Here is a 19,942-nt window from a genome sequence, read left to right on the forward strand (position 1 = left end):
ATCACAAAACAACCTGGTGCATTTCCTTTACTGTCTTTTGGTTTCACTTTTAATAATATCCAAACTCCTTACCTTCATCTATAAAACTCAGACTGATTCGGCTGCCCATCATGTCCACATCTCCAGCTTTACCTCTGACTCCTGTTTCAGCTTTTATCAGTTCCTGTGCCCTGCTCATTCCTTCCTGCCTCAGGACCTTTGCACACACTGCTTTCTGTGCCTGGAATGCCCTTTGTTTCCAGCACGCTCACCCTCTTTCCTAGTTCAGATGTAAGCTCCCCAGACTGCCTTCTCTAAAGTGTACCCCTTTCAAGTTATTTCCAATTTCCATTATTTTCTTTAGTTGCCCTTATCCTGGGACATATCCACCTTACCTGCTAGTCTGACTTTTGTCTGTCTCCTTGAAATCTAGGCTCCATGGAAATAAGGACCTCAGACCTGTTTTACTGACTGCTGCACCCCAGCGCAGACCACAGTGCAGATACACAATAGTTGTTCAGCAAATATTACTTAGGTGAATGAATGAATATATAAACAGAAAAGGCCATGTAGTGAGCTTAACTCTCTTGACTTTGACTATTTTGGTCACAAAAGATTTCATATCCAAATGTCAAGGGTCTCTAACAAACAAAACAAGAGTTTTGGAACCATAGCTATGAGGCCCACAGCTGCTTTGGCTTCCTTCTAACAAATGACACCGGAGTAAGGAGAAGGGGAAGAGAGGATTTAGGGGAGGATGTGTTATTTAATCCCTACATGCACCTTATAGCTATAAAAGGGGAGACAAACACTAAATCAATGACTTAAACACATACTTGTTGAACTGTAATTGTGATCTTCATTAAGAAGGAAAAATAGAGGGGAACAGTAATGGATAACATATACACAGTACTCATCAGTCACCAGGCAATGTCCTAGGCATCTTATGTATATTAACTCTTTCGATCTTTACCTCAATCCTAAGCAGTAGAATCACCTTACAGATGAAAACACTGAGGTACAGAGGGGGCATGTAACTTTCTCAAGGCCCACAGCTAGTATCACAAGAATATTTAACAAAGGGGTCTAATCCTGTTTTGTGTTCACAAGGAAGACTCTCCAGGGAAAGTGAGACCCAGCAGAACAGGCCAGGCAAAGAGGCTACTGTGGAAGTGTTTTGGGGCAGGTGAAGGTCTGGAGGAGGCAAGAGCTGGCTAAGTTGAAGAACTGAAGGGAAAGTAGTGAAACTGGTAAGGCAGGCAGTGGCCATGCTAAACAATTTGAATTTTATCCTAAAAACCAGGTACACTTGAAGTAGGGGAGTGATAAGGTAAGACTGGAGCTTTTACAAGCTCCCTTTGGCAGCTGCTGGGGAGAAGGGCTTGGGGGCCTGCAGGGCCTACCTGTAGGTGGTTAGCAGAGGGATGGCAGCGCAGGTGGAGGGAAATGATCAGATGTTCAATATTTAGGAGCAGGAAGCCAGAGAATTTGGAAATGGGTTAAGGCAGCAGGGAGAGACGGTACTGTTACACAGGGCAGTCCAGGTGTCTGGTTTGGGCGCATGGGCGGATGGCACTGGTTTGAGCAAGATGGGGAAGACTGGAGTTCAGGCCGAGAGGAGATGAGGGTTGTGGTCCTGGCCATCGTGCGGTCCTGGTCCCATGAGTCCCCTAAGCGGAGGGTCGTGCAGGCCATGGGACTGGGACTAGGGCTCCGAGGGCAGGGCGGGGTGGAGATGTACACAGGGCAGGTGAGCGCACACACAGAAGAGGCTTGCCTGCACGGACCTGCCCGTGTACAAAGAGCAGCGAAGGCAGCCCCGGCCCAAGGAGCCCTCCTGTTCAAAGGTCCTGCCAGCAGCTCCAAATGTTGCTGATTACAGCGTCTCTTGACTGTTTCTCAGCATCCCAGACCGAGGCTCCTGCGGGCAAAACGGGAGGCGAAGCACAGACCCTTGAGACCGAGTCAGGCGCAGGCTCACCACCCCGAGCCCGCGCCTCCCTGGCCCGCAGTGTTCCTCCGAAAGTCCGGCTCCCCGCTCCCACGTTCGCTCGGTCTAACCCCCTCGATCGCCTTTTATGGCGCCCGTTGCTCTCTGAGGCCTTTGCACCGCCTTCTGACCTGATCCCGCCATGCAGAAATGCTGGGGGTGACGGGGACCGTCCGGTCCACAAGGTGACAGGTCACTTTCGGAAGGGACTTCAAACTTCCCGGCGCCCGGAAGAGGAGGGGATGAGGGTGGGAGCCGCGCGAGACTCGCCGAGGTGCCGCTCGCCCGGACCCTCCCTTCGGGGGTGGATCCCTGGGCTGCCGGGCGCCGCCGCGCCCACCGCGCCCCGCGCCTCCCAGAAACGCCGCGCCCCTCGGCGCTCGCGCTCCTCCGAGGTCCCGGGAGAGCACGCGGGGCGGCGGCGGCCGCCACCGTGGCCTCGCGACGGGACTCGCGCTTTGTTCGGCCGCGGACTCCCGCCCTCGGGCGCGCGGCGGCTGGCGCGGAGCCCGGGGACCTGCTGGGGTGGCTGCGCCCCAGCCGGCGGTGGAAGAACGGGTGCAACCCGGGCTCCCGTGCCCGCGGAGCAGCCCCGGGACCCGCCAGGCCAGGCGCCCGGAGAAGGCGGCTGCGGCGCATCACGGTACAAAGACCGGCGGAATGTGGGAGCCACCGGGAGCCGGCAAAGGGAAAGCGAAACCCGCGGGCGGTGACAGCGAAGGCGCCGCACCGCCCTCCCGATGCCGGCGGTCCCCAGGCCGGCCTCGCGAACCTGCCGGGCACAGCCCGGCGCGCCGCAGCCATGGCCATTGCCCACCTTGCCACCGAGTGTGTCTTCTCGGACTTCCTGCTGAAGGAGCCCTCGGAGTCCAAGTTTAAGGGGCTGCGGCTGGAGCTGGCCGAGGACAAGATGGTCACGTGCATCGCCGTGGGGCTGCCTCTGCTGCTCATCTCGCTGGCTTTCGCGCAAGAAATCTCCACTGGTGAGGCCCGGAGCTGGCAGGATCGGGGCGGGCTGGGCCGGCGTTATCAGAGGTGCCCTGGTCTCTGGCTGGAAGTGATTTTACCGCGCGCCCCTGGCGGTGCTCGCCGTTGTCATGGGCAGGCACGTTGGGAAGGAAGGTAGCCAGATTGATAGTCTGAAGCATTCTTTGTCCACGTTCTCCCCGCTCCCCCCAACCCCCCCAACCGTGGACCCTGCTCGTATCACACACCCCAATTCGCCTGTTCCCTGCTGCCCACTGATGACTTACTGGCAATGTGCCCGCTCAGTGCCTGCTGCTGACTGTGGCTTGGTTTTCAAGCCTCACTCCTAAGACCGGCGACGTTGTCATTAGATTTGCCTGGAACAACAGTCTCCTCTCCCCCCCACCCCCACATTTCTGCAGTCATCCAAAATTTTTATCAGAGAAGCTCCCGAGTGTCTAAATGGAGGATATGAGGAAAAGTACCCCAATCAAACTGCTTTCTCCCTTGTCTTACATTTAATTAACGTATACTGAGATTTAGCCGCTGCAGGGTTGTGAATGATGGGAAATAACTGCTCTTGGCCAGTATTAGAAGGATATCCAAATCCTCTACCTGGATGGTCTTTTATTTGCATGTGAGATGAATGAATCGCCTTCATGTAAATTCTCATGTGTCATAGCAACAACAGTTCTGTGAGGTTCTGAAAGTTGGTGGTCTGGGCAGGATCAGGTGGGTAAGAAGCAGCTGGTCTTCCTTATCAGCTGTTCTGACTTTGGCAGGGGCGAGGGCGGGGTGGGGAGGAAAGTGTTGGAGTCAACAGGAAGGCAGCGTGTGAGGCCAGACACAGCTCTGTGGAGCGGAGGTGGGCGGGTGGGCTGAAAGATGGGGAAAGCCTGTGTGAGAAGCTGGGCTGGCCCTGAGCCCCTGCCCATGGGTGGGATGTGGATAAGCAGAGTTGAGACTTCTGCTGGGGTTTTGAGATGACCGAGAAGGCCCAGTTCCTGGAAGGAGAGACCCAGCTAGCGAGTATCCTCGCCGAGGCAGAAGGATTGGTCAGGGTTTCCGGGATAGGAGAGTGAATATGGGCCTGAGTCAGTGAGAACAGAACAGAAGACTTGATGTTTTAAAAAGTGAAAAGTTATGATTTGAGTAGAGACTGGACTAGCTGCAAACAGCGCTTAATAAGTAAGAGGCTGAGGGTAGTGTGTAAGGTCTGTGAAGGGAAGGAGGTTCAAGCTAGGAAGGATGCCATAAAGATGCAGCCTCAGTTAAGGTCTCGTGTGAGTGTGGGCCCCACGACTAGAAGGGGGGTTTCCAGGAGCAAGGAGCCACACTTTTGGGTGTGTAGCTTTCCAGAGACCCCAAAGGGCCGAAGTGATCAGAGATACCAGGAAGGCTGCAGGCCTGGTGATTGGGAGTGATATTGACAGAAATAGTGAAGTTGAGGGAAGAGTTGGTTAGAAAAAAGGTTACAGTGAGCTTGATTTTGTGATCTGCACCACAGAATTGTTCAACTTGGCAGGAAGTCACCAAATTCATTTTGAAAAGTCGTCTTCAGTTTTCCATGTCATTGGGCAGGCATTGATAGTCGAAGCTTTCCCTCTGCCTTCCCGTGAGTTGAGGCTTCCGGGAGAAGGGAAAACCACAAAGTAGCATGGATCCTGGAGATGATCTTCCCCTTCAGTGAATGTTTCCTGAGTACCCAGTGCTGGGCGCTGAGGACCCAGGAGTTGGGGAGACGTGGGCCCTGCTGTGGGGGAGCAGCCATCTGATACCAGGAGCTGGGTACCCTCTGTGATCAAACCTCACCTCTAGCCCACGTATTCCAGGGACTCTAAGAGTGCTGTCGACCCCTTCTAACTGGTGGGCTGTCTGAAAGGCGTTTGCTTTGGATAGGTTTACCCAGTGGGAGGCTGAGCCTATGCTGTTTTTTTTTGTGGGGGGGGCATTGAAGGAGTTTGAAGTGTGGTCCTCTCCCCTCTCTGTAGGAGTTTACCATCCAGCTGGGCACAGGAACAGACTTACTGGAGGTAACGTGGTTCAGCAGTGTGTGATTCAATGACAGGACAGTATTAAGCTCTGAGCACCAGGTGTCAGGGACTTGGGTGAAGCTGTCAGCAGACTCCTGTATACTGAGAGCTTTAGGACATTCGAGAGGAGGAAGGCAGGGCCAGGGACGACATTAGATGAAGCCAGAAGACAGACTTCAGAGAGGAGAGAAGAGGTACAGGAAAGAGTGCGTGGAACTGGTCTGGTGGGGTCCTACACGCTCTGGGAGGTGGGAGCAGAAGGGGCTCTGCCTAGCCGTCCATGCAGCGTTTGTGGGTCATCACAGAGGTGATGCGGTGCGGAAGGGCAGAGAGGGGCTGGTGCCCACGGGCACGGTGGAGGGCACACTGGCGGCCTTTGCAGCAACCTGGAGCTGTCACTGCTCATTGGTCCTGACTGCCCTGCCACGGCCGGAATTACAAGCAGAGCCGTTCTGGAGGGAGTTGCTAGGAGAATCGTTTAATTTCTGAGGTGCGGCTGGAGAGTTTTAAAGGCTTTTGCATAGTGAGCTGCTGATGTTGGATTGATATAAGAATTAAAATAGGCCCCTGGTATGGTTGAGCCTGATACTTCGCTCAGCTCTTCTAAAGCATTGCGTGCCTGGCTCCCCTAGAGGGTAAGCTGGGTAGGGGGACAAAAAACCCCGATTCCACACTAACTGATGCATAGCAGAAGATGGTTTAAATTTGATTGTGACTTGGGGCTGGTAAGACGGTGCGAGGGGAGCCAGAGAAGAGCGAGTTAGTGCTGACGCGTGTTTTCAGCCCTCACTTTTCCTCTCCCCTTGCCTTGCATCATATCTTATATACAACAAGCGCTCAATTAAGATGCGGTGAAAGAAATGCAGGAGCATGTGAGAGAGCTCTCCTGGGTCCGCCCTTGATGAACGGCTGGGCTGAGGCGGGGAGGGGCATCCAGGGAGGGAGGCCAGGTCAGGATCGAGGTTGCAGTGGCCAGGTCCCAACCTGGAATTCACCAGCTCGAGGTGAGGGGTCCCTGTACGGGGAGACCTCCTTGTTGCTGGGGTCCCCATGCCATTTAATAACACAAGGGCTGCCCTGGTGAGGTCAGTCCTGCTTCCCTCCCTGAGGTCTCGCTCTGATGATAGTACTGCAGGATACGGCCAGAGTGGAGGCACCGGTTGCTCCAGTTGACGTACAAGCATAGGATGTATTGCAAGTACCTCAAATTCCCTTTTGGAGCACTTTTGGGGCAAGGGAGAATCTGTTTGAAATGTCGAAGGCTCTGTGGGAGGCGGTTGAGTGTCAATCTGTATGGCTCAGGCGGTTGAGTGTCATTCTGTGTGGCTTGGAGAACACACGGCTGTCGCCATATGCAGGTGCAGGGGGTCAGAGTTCTGTGCTACAGAAGGACCCTCATTCCTAACACACCTTTCCCTGATTGATGCCTCTAGAGGTATAGCATCTGTCACCCTGACTATCTGCCTATCTCTATATATTTCTGTATCTAGAGAGAGTTTAGGAAATAGCAGAGTGACAGCTCTGTGTAGAATATAAGCATATTTGGGCTACATGGCCTTCACGCTCTGCAATTCTAGGAGTATTTATCTCAAGCATTGAAGAACGCTACTTTTCAACAGACCAGACCCTGAATGGGATTCGTGCTCTTGGGGTTTTTGCTGGGTCTGCAGTGCCCTTGGCTTAGGGCTGTGCATGACCCGAGGCCGAGGTGTTCTCCCTTGGGGTCTGCTTTGACTCTGGAGCCCCAACCTGGCTCCTTAGGAGACACTGGCAGAGCAGAGTCCCTGTGACCTGGCAGGATGCTGCCTGCCGGGTCCTGGTCTGGCCAGACCAGATAAACAGCAGGGGTAACCGCTAGACCCTGGGGAGGGGCGTCTGGTCCACCCAGGGAGCCTGCTCTCCCGCTGCCCTCCCGGTGGGCAGCTGTGGCTCTGCAGTCACCACCACCAAGGGATGTGGTCTCTGCTGCTGTCATTCCAGGGCAGGGGCTCGGCCAGCCCCAGGGAGCCAGGGGACAGGCAGCTGCAGCCTCTTGCAGAGGGGTTCACGCCCAGCTCCCGTCTTGTTTCCTCCAGCTGAGTCAGCAGCTCTGTCATCTGCTCTTCTGTGGCTGAGTGTAGGCACACCTTTGGGAACGCGTTCAGGCTGCCTTCAGCGTGCAGCAGGTGGCAAAGCTGAGTGTTCTTTTCAGGCATGTCTCTGAGAATGGGCTAATACTTAGGGTCTCAGGGCAAAGGTCCCAAAACAGAACATCCTCAACTCATATTTGAAGCCAAAACACCAGGGGTGCATCCTGGTCCCCTTCCAGAAGGATTCCTGCTGTCCAGAGAGGCTACTGATACGTACGTGTTTTTCTTTGTTAATTTTTTTTTTTTTTTTGTATTTCTATTGTTCAGATAGTACCTACATACCTTCTCAGGGTAAAGGATTCATAAACCTTCCCCGTGTGTTAGAGGTGACCACCGTGGACACTGTGTACAGCTGAAAAGTCCCCTTTCTCTGCATAAATACAAAGTTTAGACACTTTTTTAAACCAAACTGAGTCACGTCATAGTGGTTTGCACTTTCCCACTCAGTATGGTATGGAGAGCCTTCTGTGTCAGTACTGAAGTGTCACCTCACTGTTTTTTAATAGACAGGCAGACAGATACTCCATAGGGTGAAATGTTCTTGCCATAGTTCACCCAGTCATTTCCCTAGGGATGTGCGTGTAGGTTCTTCCTGATTTTCCACGATTACACATCAGGCTTGTTGGTACAGAAATCTCTGTAACTGCCGCCCCCCCTCCCAGCATTGAAAGGAAAAGAGAAGAGACCAGTATCAGTTTCCAGAAGGATGGAGTCATTCTCCAGGAGAGTTCTGCATTCCTGAGTTAGTGTTGCAAGGAAAAGTCAATGCGCCTGTGTACCCTCCAGCTCCAGCTCCCTCTAAATGTGACTCAGAAGAACGGAAGAGGAATTTTGATGTGTTCCTCGTTTTAAGAAAGGAATGACCTCCTTCAGGAGTAAGGTTGCAAGCTTCCATGGACTTTTCTGATGTGTTCTCAAAGCAGAGGGTTTCCTTCTAAGCACTTAGCCCAAGTTCCAATTTGTTCATTATTTGCATAATTGTTGAATGCTGTCTCCCCACCAGACTGTAAGTTCACTGGGGTCAGGGACCATTTATTCTCTGTGGGGTTGACTGCTCTGTCCCTAGTGTCCAGCACAAAACTTGATACATAGTAGGCCTTCAGTGGAGTTTGTAAAGGAATGGAGTCACCAAGGATGTCAGTAGGATTTTAGAATTTTGAGATCCCGAGTGTTAGTTATTCTATTGTCTGTAAGATAGGATTTTATGTATCTTGGAAAGTTTGTCTTAAAAAAAAAATCACCATCAAAAATATTTGAAAACTCTGTATAATGTCATTGGAGAGAACTGGAGTAACAATAATAGAGCAAAGAATGTGAACTGATGGATAATCAAACATTTAGTCATGATGAGATCGATTTTAAAAAGATAACAGAATTTACCCTTATAGCATTTGTTCTGTGTCAATGCCCATTCTTCCCCGACTTTAAAGAACTCAGTGACTTACATCTATATTTAGTTATTTTCGGATCCCTTTCTCTTTTCCAAAGAGAAATGAAAATGCGAAAAGAAGATGAAGTTGTGGGGGGAAAACTCTATTATTTCGAAACAGATGCAACTCCTATCCTTAGCAAAAACTGAACATATGTCTTGAAATCTGCAGAATCTAGGTTTGGATTAGCAGCATCCTTTTAGAAACCATTCAGACACCCACCCTTCCTCTGCAGGTTGCTTCCTTGGATTGCTTTCTTCTCAACCCCCTACCTGGGGCAGTGAGTTTGGTCCAGAGCGGGGGCGCAGTTGGGGAGCACCGTACCCTGGCTGAGTGAGTGAGCTGGGTGCAGCCATGTCCCTTGGGGCTGCCTGGGGGCAGCTGGGACGTTTGTTTCCGAGAGAAAAAGCACCGAGGTGAGCTTGGCTCCGTATGGGGCACAGGGAGTGTGTTAGCAAAGGGAGGATTCTTCCCACTTATTCATCCTCTCTAAAGCTTGCACTCCTTTTTCTCAAAGGCCATTTACATATGTGTATATTTATCTGATTATAAAGATATGACTTTCTGTAGAAAACATGGGAAATGTAGAACAGAGCAGTAATTCCAGTACTATTACAACACTGAGGTAACCCCTGTCAAATCTTTGTGTGTTTCCCCCCACTCTTATTATATATACATAGCTGACAACTTGTATCCTGCTTTTGAAAAACCAAACTTCATTTCGGGTGATTTTACCTCATTCTTAAATCTGACAAACTTGCCTTTTGCTGGCTACCAAAGTGAACATCGAAAAGGTGTATGGAAATTGAACCTTTTGCAATTTTTTGCTAATACAAATAGCAATGTGAGGAACACTCCTGAACATAAACCTCTAAACTAAAGGTCTCAGTATTTCAGCAAATCGTGTATAAATCTAATCGCAAAGTGTAGGAACATTTTCAGCATTCTAAACTTAAATGGCTGGTTGCTGTCTGGAAAGTTCATTTGTTGTTGAATCTTCCAGCACTTAGAAGGGTCCCCTTGCTCCTGGTTTCCAGAGTGTATGATTTTATGTATCTCATTTACCCAGCTATCTCCTTACATCTAGAAATAAACCAGGAAATTGACAAGCAACAGACAAAGTGACCGACTTGCCTGCACAGCTTGTTACATCTTTAGTAGATAAATTCCTCAAAATATATTGCTACAGAATTATAGGAAGGGGATCATTACTGGGAATTTGTCAAGTTACCTGACAAATTTCTACATCTGGGCACTCATTAAATTTGCTTTCACTTCATTGTTTTTTGCCTTTTGATTAATTTATTTATTTGGCTGCATCAAGTCTTAGTTGCGGCATACAGGATCTTTTGTTGCGGTTCACAGACTGTCTTGTAGTGGGGTACTTGGTCGCCCTGTGGCATGTGGGATCTTAGTTTCCCAACCAGGGATCAAACCTGGGTCCCTTGCATTGCAAGGCAGATTCTTAACCACTGGACCACCAGGGAAGTCCCTCACTTCTTATTTTGATTATTGGTATTACTACTATCTTTGTGATTGAGAGAAGCTGGGCGGTTAGGATGGGATAAAGGAAGTGGAAATGCTTTGAGAAAATTACAGCTTCCAAATAGGCTCAGAACGTGGTGAATATTCAGTATGAAGGATGAAGAGGTTCTCCATGGACTCAGTGTATCAGCTGATGAGATAGGCTGGGGGCAGTGCGTCTGCCCTGAGATGCTCTTGAGTAGATACCCCACCATTCTGCTGCTGTGCCGGTGGAGGGGACTTTCCAGATAGTTTTAATTTGCCATGTGTCTATATGTTTGTGTTAAAGTTCAGAGCAAGAGAAAATTAATACCCTGCCTTTTTTTTTTTTTAAAGAAAAAGCATACCCCAATCTTGATCTCTTTCCTAGAGGTAACTACTATTACTGTTTACTGTGTATCCTTTTACATTGCTCAATGTTCCTATGGAAAAATATGATATTATTTAGCATTTTATCAGAGTTAAATTTATAACAAAATATTATGTCATGTATTAACATTTGCTCGTTTGTCTATAATGGGTTCCAGAGATATTTTGGTGTCTATGTGTAGGTCTGCCTCATTCTTTTTACTTGCCTATAATTTTCCATTATATGACTATACCTTAGTTCACTTAACCTTTCTGTTAAGGGACATGTAGGTTCATTCCACTTTTTTCTACTGCAAATAGTGGTTCAGTGAACATCCTTGGATGTGCTTCCTCATGCAAAATGTGTTTCTTTAGGGCAGTTGTTCTCAAACTTTTTGGTCTCAGGACACTTGTATATTTTATACTCTTACTGAATTTTATTGAGGATTTCCCAAGAGCTTTTGTTTGTAGGTTATATCCATCAGTATTTATCACATTAGCAATTAAAACTGAGAAGTTTTTAAAATATTCATTAATTTAAAATATAAGCCCATTACATGTTAACATATATTTTATGAAACAATAAGTTTAAAAACAAAAGCTTAGCGAGAAGAGTGGCATTGGTTCCCAGTTTTGCAAGTCTCCTTAATGTCTGGCTCGTTTGAAGACCACAGACCCCTGCCTGCTCCTCATCCATTGCACAGTGATGCGCCACGTCAGTAGCTTCTGGAAGCAGTATCGAACATACAAGAGAATGAGATTAAGAAGGTAGGTAAGAATTTAGTAATATTCTAAGAAGAGGGTTCACATCATGAACTTGCTTCAAGAGTCTGAGGTTCCGGACCCCACTTTGAGAAACATTCTCTGGGGTCAAAGAGTAGCGTTTGCCGCTAGCACCACACGAGGTGCACACATTTCATGTTCACGAGGCACTTCCAGTTGCCCTTCAGAGCTCAGTCTACACCCGCCAGGATGTAGGGAGCAGCCCCTTCCCCACTTCCTTCCTGCTACCGAGTAAGCTTTCAGTTTCTCAGTCTCTTGATGGAAATCGCATCGCACACATCAACTCTACTTCAATTACAAAAAAAATTTGGGATTTTCCTGGTGATGCAGTGGTTGGGAATCCTCCTGCCAGTGCAGGGGGATGGGGGCTCGACCTCTGGTTCGGTCAGAGCTCATACGCTGCGGGGCAGCCCGAGTGCTTCAGCTGAGGGTCTGGGCGCTGAGGGTCTGGGGCTGAGGGTCTGGGCCCTGAGGGTCTGGGCCCTGAGAGTCTGGGGGCTGAGGGTCTGGGTGCTGAGGGTCTGGGGCTGAGGGTCTGGGGGCTGAGAGTCTGGGGCTGAGGGTCTGGGCGCTGAGGGTCTGGGGGCTGAGAGTCTGGGCACTGAGGGTCTGGGGCTGAGGGTCTGGGGGCTGAGAGTCTTGGGCTGAGAGTCTGGGGCTGAGGGTCTGGGCACTGAAGGTCTGGGGCTGAGGGTCTGGGCCCTGAGGGTCTGGGCGCTGAGGGTCTGGGGCTGAGGGTCTGGGCCCTGAGGGTCTGGGTGCTGAGAGTCTGGGGCTGAGGGCCTGAGGCTGAGGGTCTGGGCGCTGAGGGTCTGGGGCTGAGGGGCTGAGACTGAGAGTCTGGGTGCTGAGGATCTGGCGCTGAGGGTCTGGGTTTAGCATCAACCAAGACTGGGGCCTCTCTAAGCATGGGGTCCTGGGGATAGGGACACTCCAAATTAGGAACCTCGGACAAGGAACTTTCTCTGCAGTGGAAACTGACAGTGTCGTTGTGGGGCTGGGAAGGTAGAGATGGGAGCTCCCAAAGGTCGTGTTTTCAGCATCACAAGGAATTATGTCTGGAGAGTCGAGCAGTCAGGGCTGTGAGACGGTCCTAGTGGCATCTGAGACCCTGATCTGAGCTCCCTTTCACTTCCTGTATTCTGGGGAAAGGAAGCAAGAAGTACCTGGGTTCGATCCCTGGGTTGGGAAGATCCCCTGGAGAAGGGAATGGCAACGCACTCCAGTATTCTGGCCTGGAGAATCCCATCGACAGAGGAGCCTGGTGGGTTACAGTAGTCTATGGGTTCACAAAGTATCAGACACAACTGAGCAACTAACACTGGCTGAACTGGCAGAGTGCAGCTCTGACCTTTACAACCAAATACAGCAGTGTTTGGAATCGGAGACTGTCTCTAGTAGGTGGGAGAGGTTGTGACTCCCTGACCTGGTGGGAAAGCGTGGCTGGAGTCGAGGGTAGCGGGGAGCTGGCACTGGAGGCTGAGCCCCCTTGTTGGGAGTGGAGGAGTCAAATGGCAAGAGCGAATAGGGTCAATCTGAGAAAGAGGGTGCATAGTGGGTGGTCAGTTCTAAGCTCCAGGAGAATCCTGAGTACCAAGGTCCGGAGCCAAACAGAGGAGAGAAGTGCTGGGGCGCACCTGGGTTGTGGAGTCAGGACAGCATCCGGGGGCTTCTCTCTGCCGTCCTCACCTATGGGAACTGCTGCTCTCTCCTTACGGTTCTGGCCTTTGGGGCGGATCATCCAGTCCCTTACCCAAGAAAGGCAGGAACATTCAAACACTGTACTCAGGACTTGGGAGAACGGAGAGAAATGAAGGGAAGCCGGCCAGGGGCCTGGAAAGGATGATCAACAGAGGTTTTTTATCTGAGGGGGCTGGATCCTCTCTATCCAGGCGCAGAGGGCGTGGCTAAAGGGTGCCCCCTTTCAATCACTCAGCTCAGCCTGGCTCTATGTTTTCATTTCCTTTCATCCCTTCTGGAGCTGGGATGGGATGAGAGGGTACATACCTTTTCACCAAACAATTCACCTTTTAGGAGTCCATCTTAACAGAAAAAGACGCATTCAAGGATGTTCACTGCAGCCCTGCTTGTGATATTCTAATAGCTGTGTGTGTGTGATTATTTAACATAGAAACAGATCTAGTAGCATATGGTCCAAACTGTTAACAATAGTTACCTCTACGGAAGGAAGGGAGTGGGAAAGGAAGAAAGGCTTTCCTTTGCCTCTGCACATTTTATATACTTCTGCTAAGTTTAATATTTTTTTCTACTATTTTTCTAGCACATGTTAATGTGACTTAAAAAGATTTAAAAATTACGTTGTACAAAATCTTGCAATTTAGAGAAATGAACTGAAGTCTGATGCCACAGATTTGTAGTGGTAGGGATTCTCGGGGTAATTTTATTTCCTCCAGCAGTTTTCGGCAGTCTGGGGGTAGGCCTGCAGGAAGATGGTGTTGAAAGGACCCAGGAGAAGTTGGCAAGCTAAGACACAGGTGCTCAGTAATCATTCTGGGCATCTGACATCAGTTAGCCTATTTAATCCCTGAGGGGTAGATATCATGAATCCTAGATTTACAGTGAAGGAAAGTGGGTTGGAAAGAGGGCATGTGGCAGGACTGGGATTCACACCTCAGGGTGTGGATCTCTTCGCTTATGGCTGCTTCCAGCCCAGTTCAGTGGGGAGGCAAGGAGAGGAGCAGAAAACTGGGTGCCAGTAGCAGCCTTTGAAAGCTGACTCCCAGGTAGAGGAGGAAATAAAGCCAGGAGGGAGTGCCAGTTGTAAAAAAAGGATCAGCTTAGGCGTAAGAGGCCCAGAGACCAAGTTGCTTTGGGTTTCACATAGAATAAAGCTGCGTGGAACGCTGCATCTTCACGTCTCTCATGAAATGGGGAGGGGGTCAGAGGACTGAGGAGTCTCCTGGAAATGGCCTGTGGGGGGGTGGGTGCCAGGCTGGCCTGTGTCCCTTGGCCGAGTCCTTTCCCAGTCCCATTGACCTCATGCAGATTAAGAACTGAAGTTGACATTCAGTGACAAGTTTGAGCCTGGTGGGGGATCAAGCAGTCCTGTTTGGGGGTCCCTGCAGTTGGGGGGAGAATGGATTGGGGTGGTGGGGGAGTATATTTTCCTGCGTGCCACCAACTTCCGGGTACCCACATGGCTGGGGGTGCCTCTCCTGCAGCAGGAGTGGGGTGGTGTGTGAGCTCTCTCCACACACATCCACGTGGAGGGATTCTTCACAGGGGCTCAGGAGTCCTGGGTGAGCCGGTGAGTGGCACATGCCGGTGAGGTTTGGGTTAGTTCTGTTGCTGTGACTGCTTTTGTGTCCCTTGTCACAGAGGTCGGGGGAAACCGGGTAGAGAAGTGTTCGGGGACTTTGAGGTTCAGATGATGGCCAGGGAAGGAGGGCTGTGGTGGAATTGGTGCTAGGCAGTCGAAGCTGAGGTGAGGGGGGAAGCTGTGACTTCCTGGAGTGTTCAGGCTGAGTTCCAGAGCATGGATGAAAAGTGAGTGGGGGGGGGTTGCTCCTTGTGACCCCAGAAGTAGGCAAATGACTCCCACCATTCCTGCCCGCTCCTACTTCATTCTTGGTTTTAGGTCTCTAAATTTAGCGTTCCTAAATTGCAGACGTGGAAATCAGTTAAGGTGCCTATGCAACAGTTCTCTGAGAACAGAGAGTCAGTGACCAGCTCAGGACAGCACAGGGTGGCGCAGGAGGCCAGCGAGGGGATAAGGGGGTCAGAGTCAGCTGGGGGTAAGGGTCCTCACCCCTAATTAGAGCAGGGCTCAAGGATTTCCAGAGAGAGGCCAGGACAACAATGTCCTGCATTCAAAGGTGGGCCCAGGAGGCACCTTGGAGTGCCAGGAGGAGGCAAGGTCAGTGCTAGGAGTCATCAAGGCCAGACTTCTCAGTGAGGCAGGGCAGGGAGGACAGAGGGTCTGAAACAGACTTTCAAACTCTCTGATGGCTCAAAGCATTTTCTCCACCAATTACTCTTTATTTAGAAGAGTCAAGGTTCTGCCTGGAAAAATTACCTTCTAAATCCAGCAGCACAGAGGCAGAAAACACTGCAGTTTTGGTAGAATTACTGGTGGTAATAAAAATCTTCCCTTGTGTCTTTTAAGACATCGTCATTGAGCCGTTGGTACTTTTATAAGGCAGGGAGGCGTGTTATGATTATTGCTAAATGTGGTTGAACTTGATCATGTAAGTCATGTGCCAGTGGCTTGGACCAGCTAGGCTAGTAAAGAGGGCTGGTAGCGCGAAGCTGCTCCCCGGTTACCGGGCCTTTCTGCGCGGCTGCCTCGGGGAACTGCCCGGTGCCCACCTCGGGCCCTAAAGATCCCTGCTGGAGGGGGCGCGGGGGCTGTGGATCTTAGGTTCCCTGGCACCCTGAAGCCTGAGCCGCCGCAGGGATCCCGGCGCTGGAGCCCATGCGGCAGTGCCAGCGCCGCAGCAGGGACTGCAGCCCGGAATACGCCTCCAGGTCTTCACAGTAGCCGGGACCAAGGCGGGAGCGGGCAGCACCTCAGGGTCGTTCCAGGGCCGTGCTAGGAAAGGTGTGGAAGGCGGCAGAGGAAAGGGACCCTCTGCGCCAGGGTCTTGGCTGACCCGGAGCCGCCTGGCGCCCCAGCTGCTTTGCATGGACTCCAGCACCCGCTGGAGGCTGGGCGCGGCTTGCTGCCGGCAAGAGCCGGCATGGAATGCGGAGCCGGAGCCGCGCCACCGCGTCAGCGCTTCTCAAAGGCGCGGCCTCAGGTCCGCGTCCCTCTGTCCTTCCCGGCTTGAACGGAGCTTTGCTGTCCCGACGGGATTCCTCCGGCCCGCACCGCTCAAGGGCCAGAGATCTATTCTAGCTTTCTCCGCCACCAGCCCTCGGACCAGGGGCATTTATCCGTGGGGCGGCCGGCGGAGCGACGTGAGAGCCCGGGGCCTCTGGAGGCGGGGCCACAGCGCCTCCGGAGCCAGAGCGGGCGTAGCCTAGAGCTCACTTGCCCCCGGGGGGTCGCGCCGCCTCATGGCGAGGGCGGCGTCGCTCGCGAGGCGGACACTTGTTGGCTCTGGGACTTGGAGAGGGCAAATCCCCTCCCCTGAAATTCCCCAGAAGCGCGGCGCGGCCAAGGCGAGCGCGGCGATGTGATGGGAGGCAGCCGGCGGCTCTCCTCAGGAAGGGCATGTTCGGAGGGGCGGCTGCAGTGCGCTGCCCGCCGCCGCCGCCGCGGCCGCACCGCGATAAAAGGGGCGGCCGCGCTTCCTATCGCGATGACACGGCGCACGTGGCGACCCCGAGGTGCCGGGCCGGCCGTTTACCCGCCAGCGTGGGCTGCGCCCCGAGCATCCACCCTTCCGAGAGCCAGGGAGTGTACCCCAGCGGCGAGGAGGCCGAGGACATGCGGGGCCCCGCGGCGCCGCCGCTCCCGCCCGGCGGCCCGAGCCTCCCACCCGGCCAGAAAACCGCCGCCTCGACCGGGAACCCCGGCTCCAGCCTCGCAGAGTCCGAGCCTCGCGGCGGCAGTGGCAGCAAGGTAAAGGGGCGCCGGGTGGGCGGCTCCGGGGTGGCGGTCCGCGGTGAAACTCGGGCCCCGCGGGGCGGCAGCCATCCCGCAGGGCCTGGCGGGGCTCCGTCCCCGGCCGCGGTGCCCTCTCCCCAGGCTTTGAGGGACGCCCGCGGACCGTCCTGGCCGGGGCGGCGCCAGGAGGAGGACCGACCCCGGTCCTGTGGGCTCCCGCTTAGCCGAGTTGTGAGGAGGACGCTCCCCGAACCGCGGCGTCGGTTCCCGGGGCACGTCTGTCGCGCTGTCTGGGGCAGGAGGGACCGCCATGAACTTGACCGAGGCGCTTGAATCTCCAACCGCCACCCCCACCCCCAGGATATTCTGGCGCGACCCTGAACGTTCAGTGTGAACTTTGTTCTTCTTGTTCTCCTGGTGGCAAGGGAAGGGCGGCCAGCCTGTGAAGCAGGGGTACTAGATCCTACCGCCCCGTTGTTTTTTTCCCTGTTTGGGCTTTGCACAAGCCCGCAGTTGCAGTTTCCCATTTTCTTTGGACTATTTAAAATGTAGTCTGGAATATCAGCTATGCTTCATTGCACATGTATTTGAGGTCCCCGTTTGTTAGCTTGCATGCTGTTCTTAAGGAAAGGAAAGTCGCTCAGTCGTGTCCGACTCTTTGCGACCCCGTGGACTGTAGCCTGCCAGGCTCCTCCGTCCATGGGATTGTCCAGGCAAGAACACTGGAGTGGTTTGCCATTTCCTTCTCCAGGGGATCTTCCCGACCCAGGGATCGAACCCAGGTCTCCCGCATTGGAGGCAGACGCTTTAACCTCTGAGCCACCAGGGAAGTCCATGTTGTTCTTAAAGCCTGTGCAATTAGAAAATACTATGAGAAACGCAGTTTTTGGAGCATTCAGCAGAACGCAGTTAATTTATCAGCCAGTCTTAATGGGACATTTTGTAACTTTTAAAAATTGCGTGTCTTCTCCAGCGCCTGTTGCTTTGGCTGTGTTTTGCCAAAGTTTCTGGGCTTCGTCTTTGTTAAGGTTTTCTAAAGGAAAGGTGTTTTTCCTTTTTTCAAAAAGGAAAAAAAATGTTCGTGAAGACAGACTGCAGACGCTTTCGGGTTCTCTGATTCGAAATTTTAGAGCTGGAATTCATGCGTTTGTTTATGTATTAACCTAGGGGGAAATATTCCTGTATGCACGGCTATATAGATTGTTGAGGCTCGTCAGTCTCTTTGCTGCTGTGTTTTAAGAGTCATTTGTAGAATTGTCTTGATTTTCTTGCTTACTGCTAGACCTTCCAGTTAGAGGGTTAGAAATTGGTTCATTTTCTCTCTTAAATTTCCAGCTGTCATCATGCCTTTTCTACATGAAAGTGAAAAGTCTTTAAAAGTCTTTTTCAGTGTTGCATAACAACCCCTCTCATATGCGCTCGGAAAATTCAGGTTCACTCTGTTCCTCAGATTGGGAGTCCTTCTGCGGAGTCATTGAAGAACCCTGTGATAGTTTTGAACTACTTACCTAGGCTGCTCTTCAGTTCAGTCGCTCAGTCGTGTACGACTCTTTGCGACCACATGAACCGCAGCATGCCAGGCCTCCCTGTCCATCACCAACACATGGAGTCCACCCAAACCCATGTCCATCGAGTCGGTGATGCCATCCAACCATCTCATCCTCTGTCGTCCCCTTCTCCTCCTGACCTCAGTCTTTCCCAGCATCTGGGTCTTTTCAAATGAGGCAGCTCTTCGCATCAGGTGGCCCAAGTATTGGAGCTTCAGCTTCAGCATCAGTCCTTCCAATGAACACCCAGGACTGATCTCCTTTAGGATGGACTGGTTGGATCTCCTTGCAGTCCAAGGGACTCTCAAGAGTCTTCTCCAACCCCACAGTTCAAAAGCATCAATTCTTTGGCGCTCAGCTTTCTTTATACTCCAACTCTCACATCCATACATGACCACTGGAAAAACCATAACCTTGACTAGATGGACCTTTGTTGGCAAAGTAATGTCTCTGCTTTTTTAATATGCTGTCTAGGTTGGTCATAACTTTCCTTCCAAGGAGCAAGCGTCTATTAATTTCATGGCTTGCAGTCACCATCTGCAGTGATTTTGGAGCCCCGAAAAATAAAGTCAGCTACTGTTTCGCAGTCTATTTGCCATGAACTGATGGGACCAGATGCCATGATCTTAGTTTTCTGAATGTTGAGCTTTAAGCCAACTTTTTTCACTCTCCTCTTTCACTTTCATCAAGAGGCTCTTTAGTTCTTCTTCACTTTCTGCCATAAGGCTGGTGTCATCTGCAAATCTGAGGTTATTGATATTTCTCCCGGCAATCTTGATTCCAGCTTGTGCTTCCTCCAGCCCAGCGTTTCTCATGATGTACTCTGCACATAAGTTATACAAGCAGGGTGACGACATGCAGCCTTGACATACTCCTTTTCCTGTTTGGAACCAGTCTGTTGTTCCATGTCCAGTCCTAACTGTTGCTTCCTGACCTGCATACAGGTTTCTCAGGAGGCAGATCAGGTGATCTGGTATTCCCAGCTGCTCTTAATACCGTTGGAATGCTTGTGGGTTAAGCTACCTAACTGACTTTTTTTTTTTTTTTAAGTGTTACACAGGTGAAGTTGAATAGCAAAGCTTTAACAGCTTTCAAGTTTTTGACCCAAATCTGATATTGGTTATCTTGCATTAAGTAATATTAAGTTTTTAGTTAACCCAAGTAGCTTTTCAAGAAGTCATGTGCCTTATTGGCCTACTGGGGGCAGTTGTGGATGTCCTAAACTCACGCAGGTGTCTTGTAAGCATCTCCAGTGCAGCAGTTTGCTCTCTGCCACCCACATTGTCAGGAGGACCCCTGAGTTTCTAAGAGTCTTGTCAGACCATTGTCTTGAGTGGGGACCCAGAAAAATACGTACATCATTACAGCGCTTAATCCAGTGGCATGCATATAATAGGTACTAAATAAATGTTGACTTTGATTTTTGTTGTTAACAGAATGATGAAACTTTTTCAGCCATTGGAATTGGATTCCATAAAACCTCCGGTGCAGGATTTAAGGTTAGGTTTTCAAGAGGAGGGGCCAAATGATAAATAACACCACGGCCACAGAATTAATAGTCCCATGCTTGTTATTCATGAACTACAACATGTTGATGCCACATCTCAGTTACAGATATTTGTAATTAGGCCTGTCAAGTGAGCCACCAGGGAAGCCCATAACAAGTGATGGTGGTGGTTTAGTCACTAAGTCGTGCCCTGT

General features: G+C 51.3%; 2 protein-coding genes across 8 annotated transcripts in view; both read left to right on the forward strand.

Moving 5' to 3' along the window:
• The first annotated feature begins 2,309 nt into the window (after nucleotides 1-2,309).
• The window catches only part of LOC145531819 (pannexin-1-like), a 28,498-nt gene continuing 10,865 nt past the window's right edge, over nucleotides 2,310-19,942 (forward strand). Inside the window, exons 1-2 of the mRNA XM_081555386.1 lie at nucleotides 2,310-2,952; nucleotides 11,067-11,167. Of these exons, the coding sequence (XP_081411512.1) occupies nucleotides 2,772-2,952; nucleotides 11,067-11,122 (237 nt within the window). The 5' untranslated portion in view covers nucleotides 2,310-2,771 and the 3' untranslated portion in view covers nucleotides 11,123-11,167. The remainder of the gene's footprint in view (nucleotides 2,953-11,066; nucleotides 11,168-19,942) is intronic.
• LOC145531818 (uncharacterized) overlaps nucleotides 13,421-19,942 on the forward strand; it is a 55,694-nt gene continuing 49,172 nt past the window's right edge. For 5 of the 7 annotated variants that reach the window (XM_081555380.1, XM_081555379.1, XM_081555384.1 and 2 more), the window contains exon 1: nucleotides 13,421-16,709. In XM_081555380.1, the coding sequence (XP_081411506.1) occupies nucleotides 16,359-16,709 (351 nt within the window). In that variant the 5' untranslated portion in view covers nucleotides 13,421-16,358. Of the gene's footprint in view, nucleotides 16,710-19,677; nucleotides 19,741-19,942 lie in introns of all 7 variants that reach the window. The other 2 variants (XM_081555382.1, XM_081555383.1) reach the window with 1 other exon arrangement.

The sequence above is a fragment of the Giraffa tippelskirchi genome, chromosome 13 (genome assembly GCF_054371585.1).
Source record: "Giraffa tippelskirchi isolate mGirTip1 chromosome 13, T2T-mGirTip1v1.2.pri, whole genome shotgun sequence".
Taxonomy (NCBI): Eukaryota; Metazoa; Chordata; class Mammalia; order Artiodactyla; family Giraffidae; genus Giraffa; species Giraffa tippelskirchi.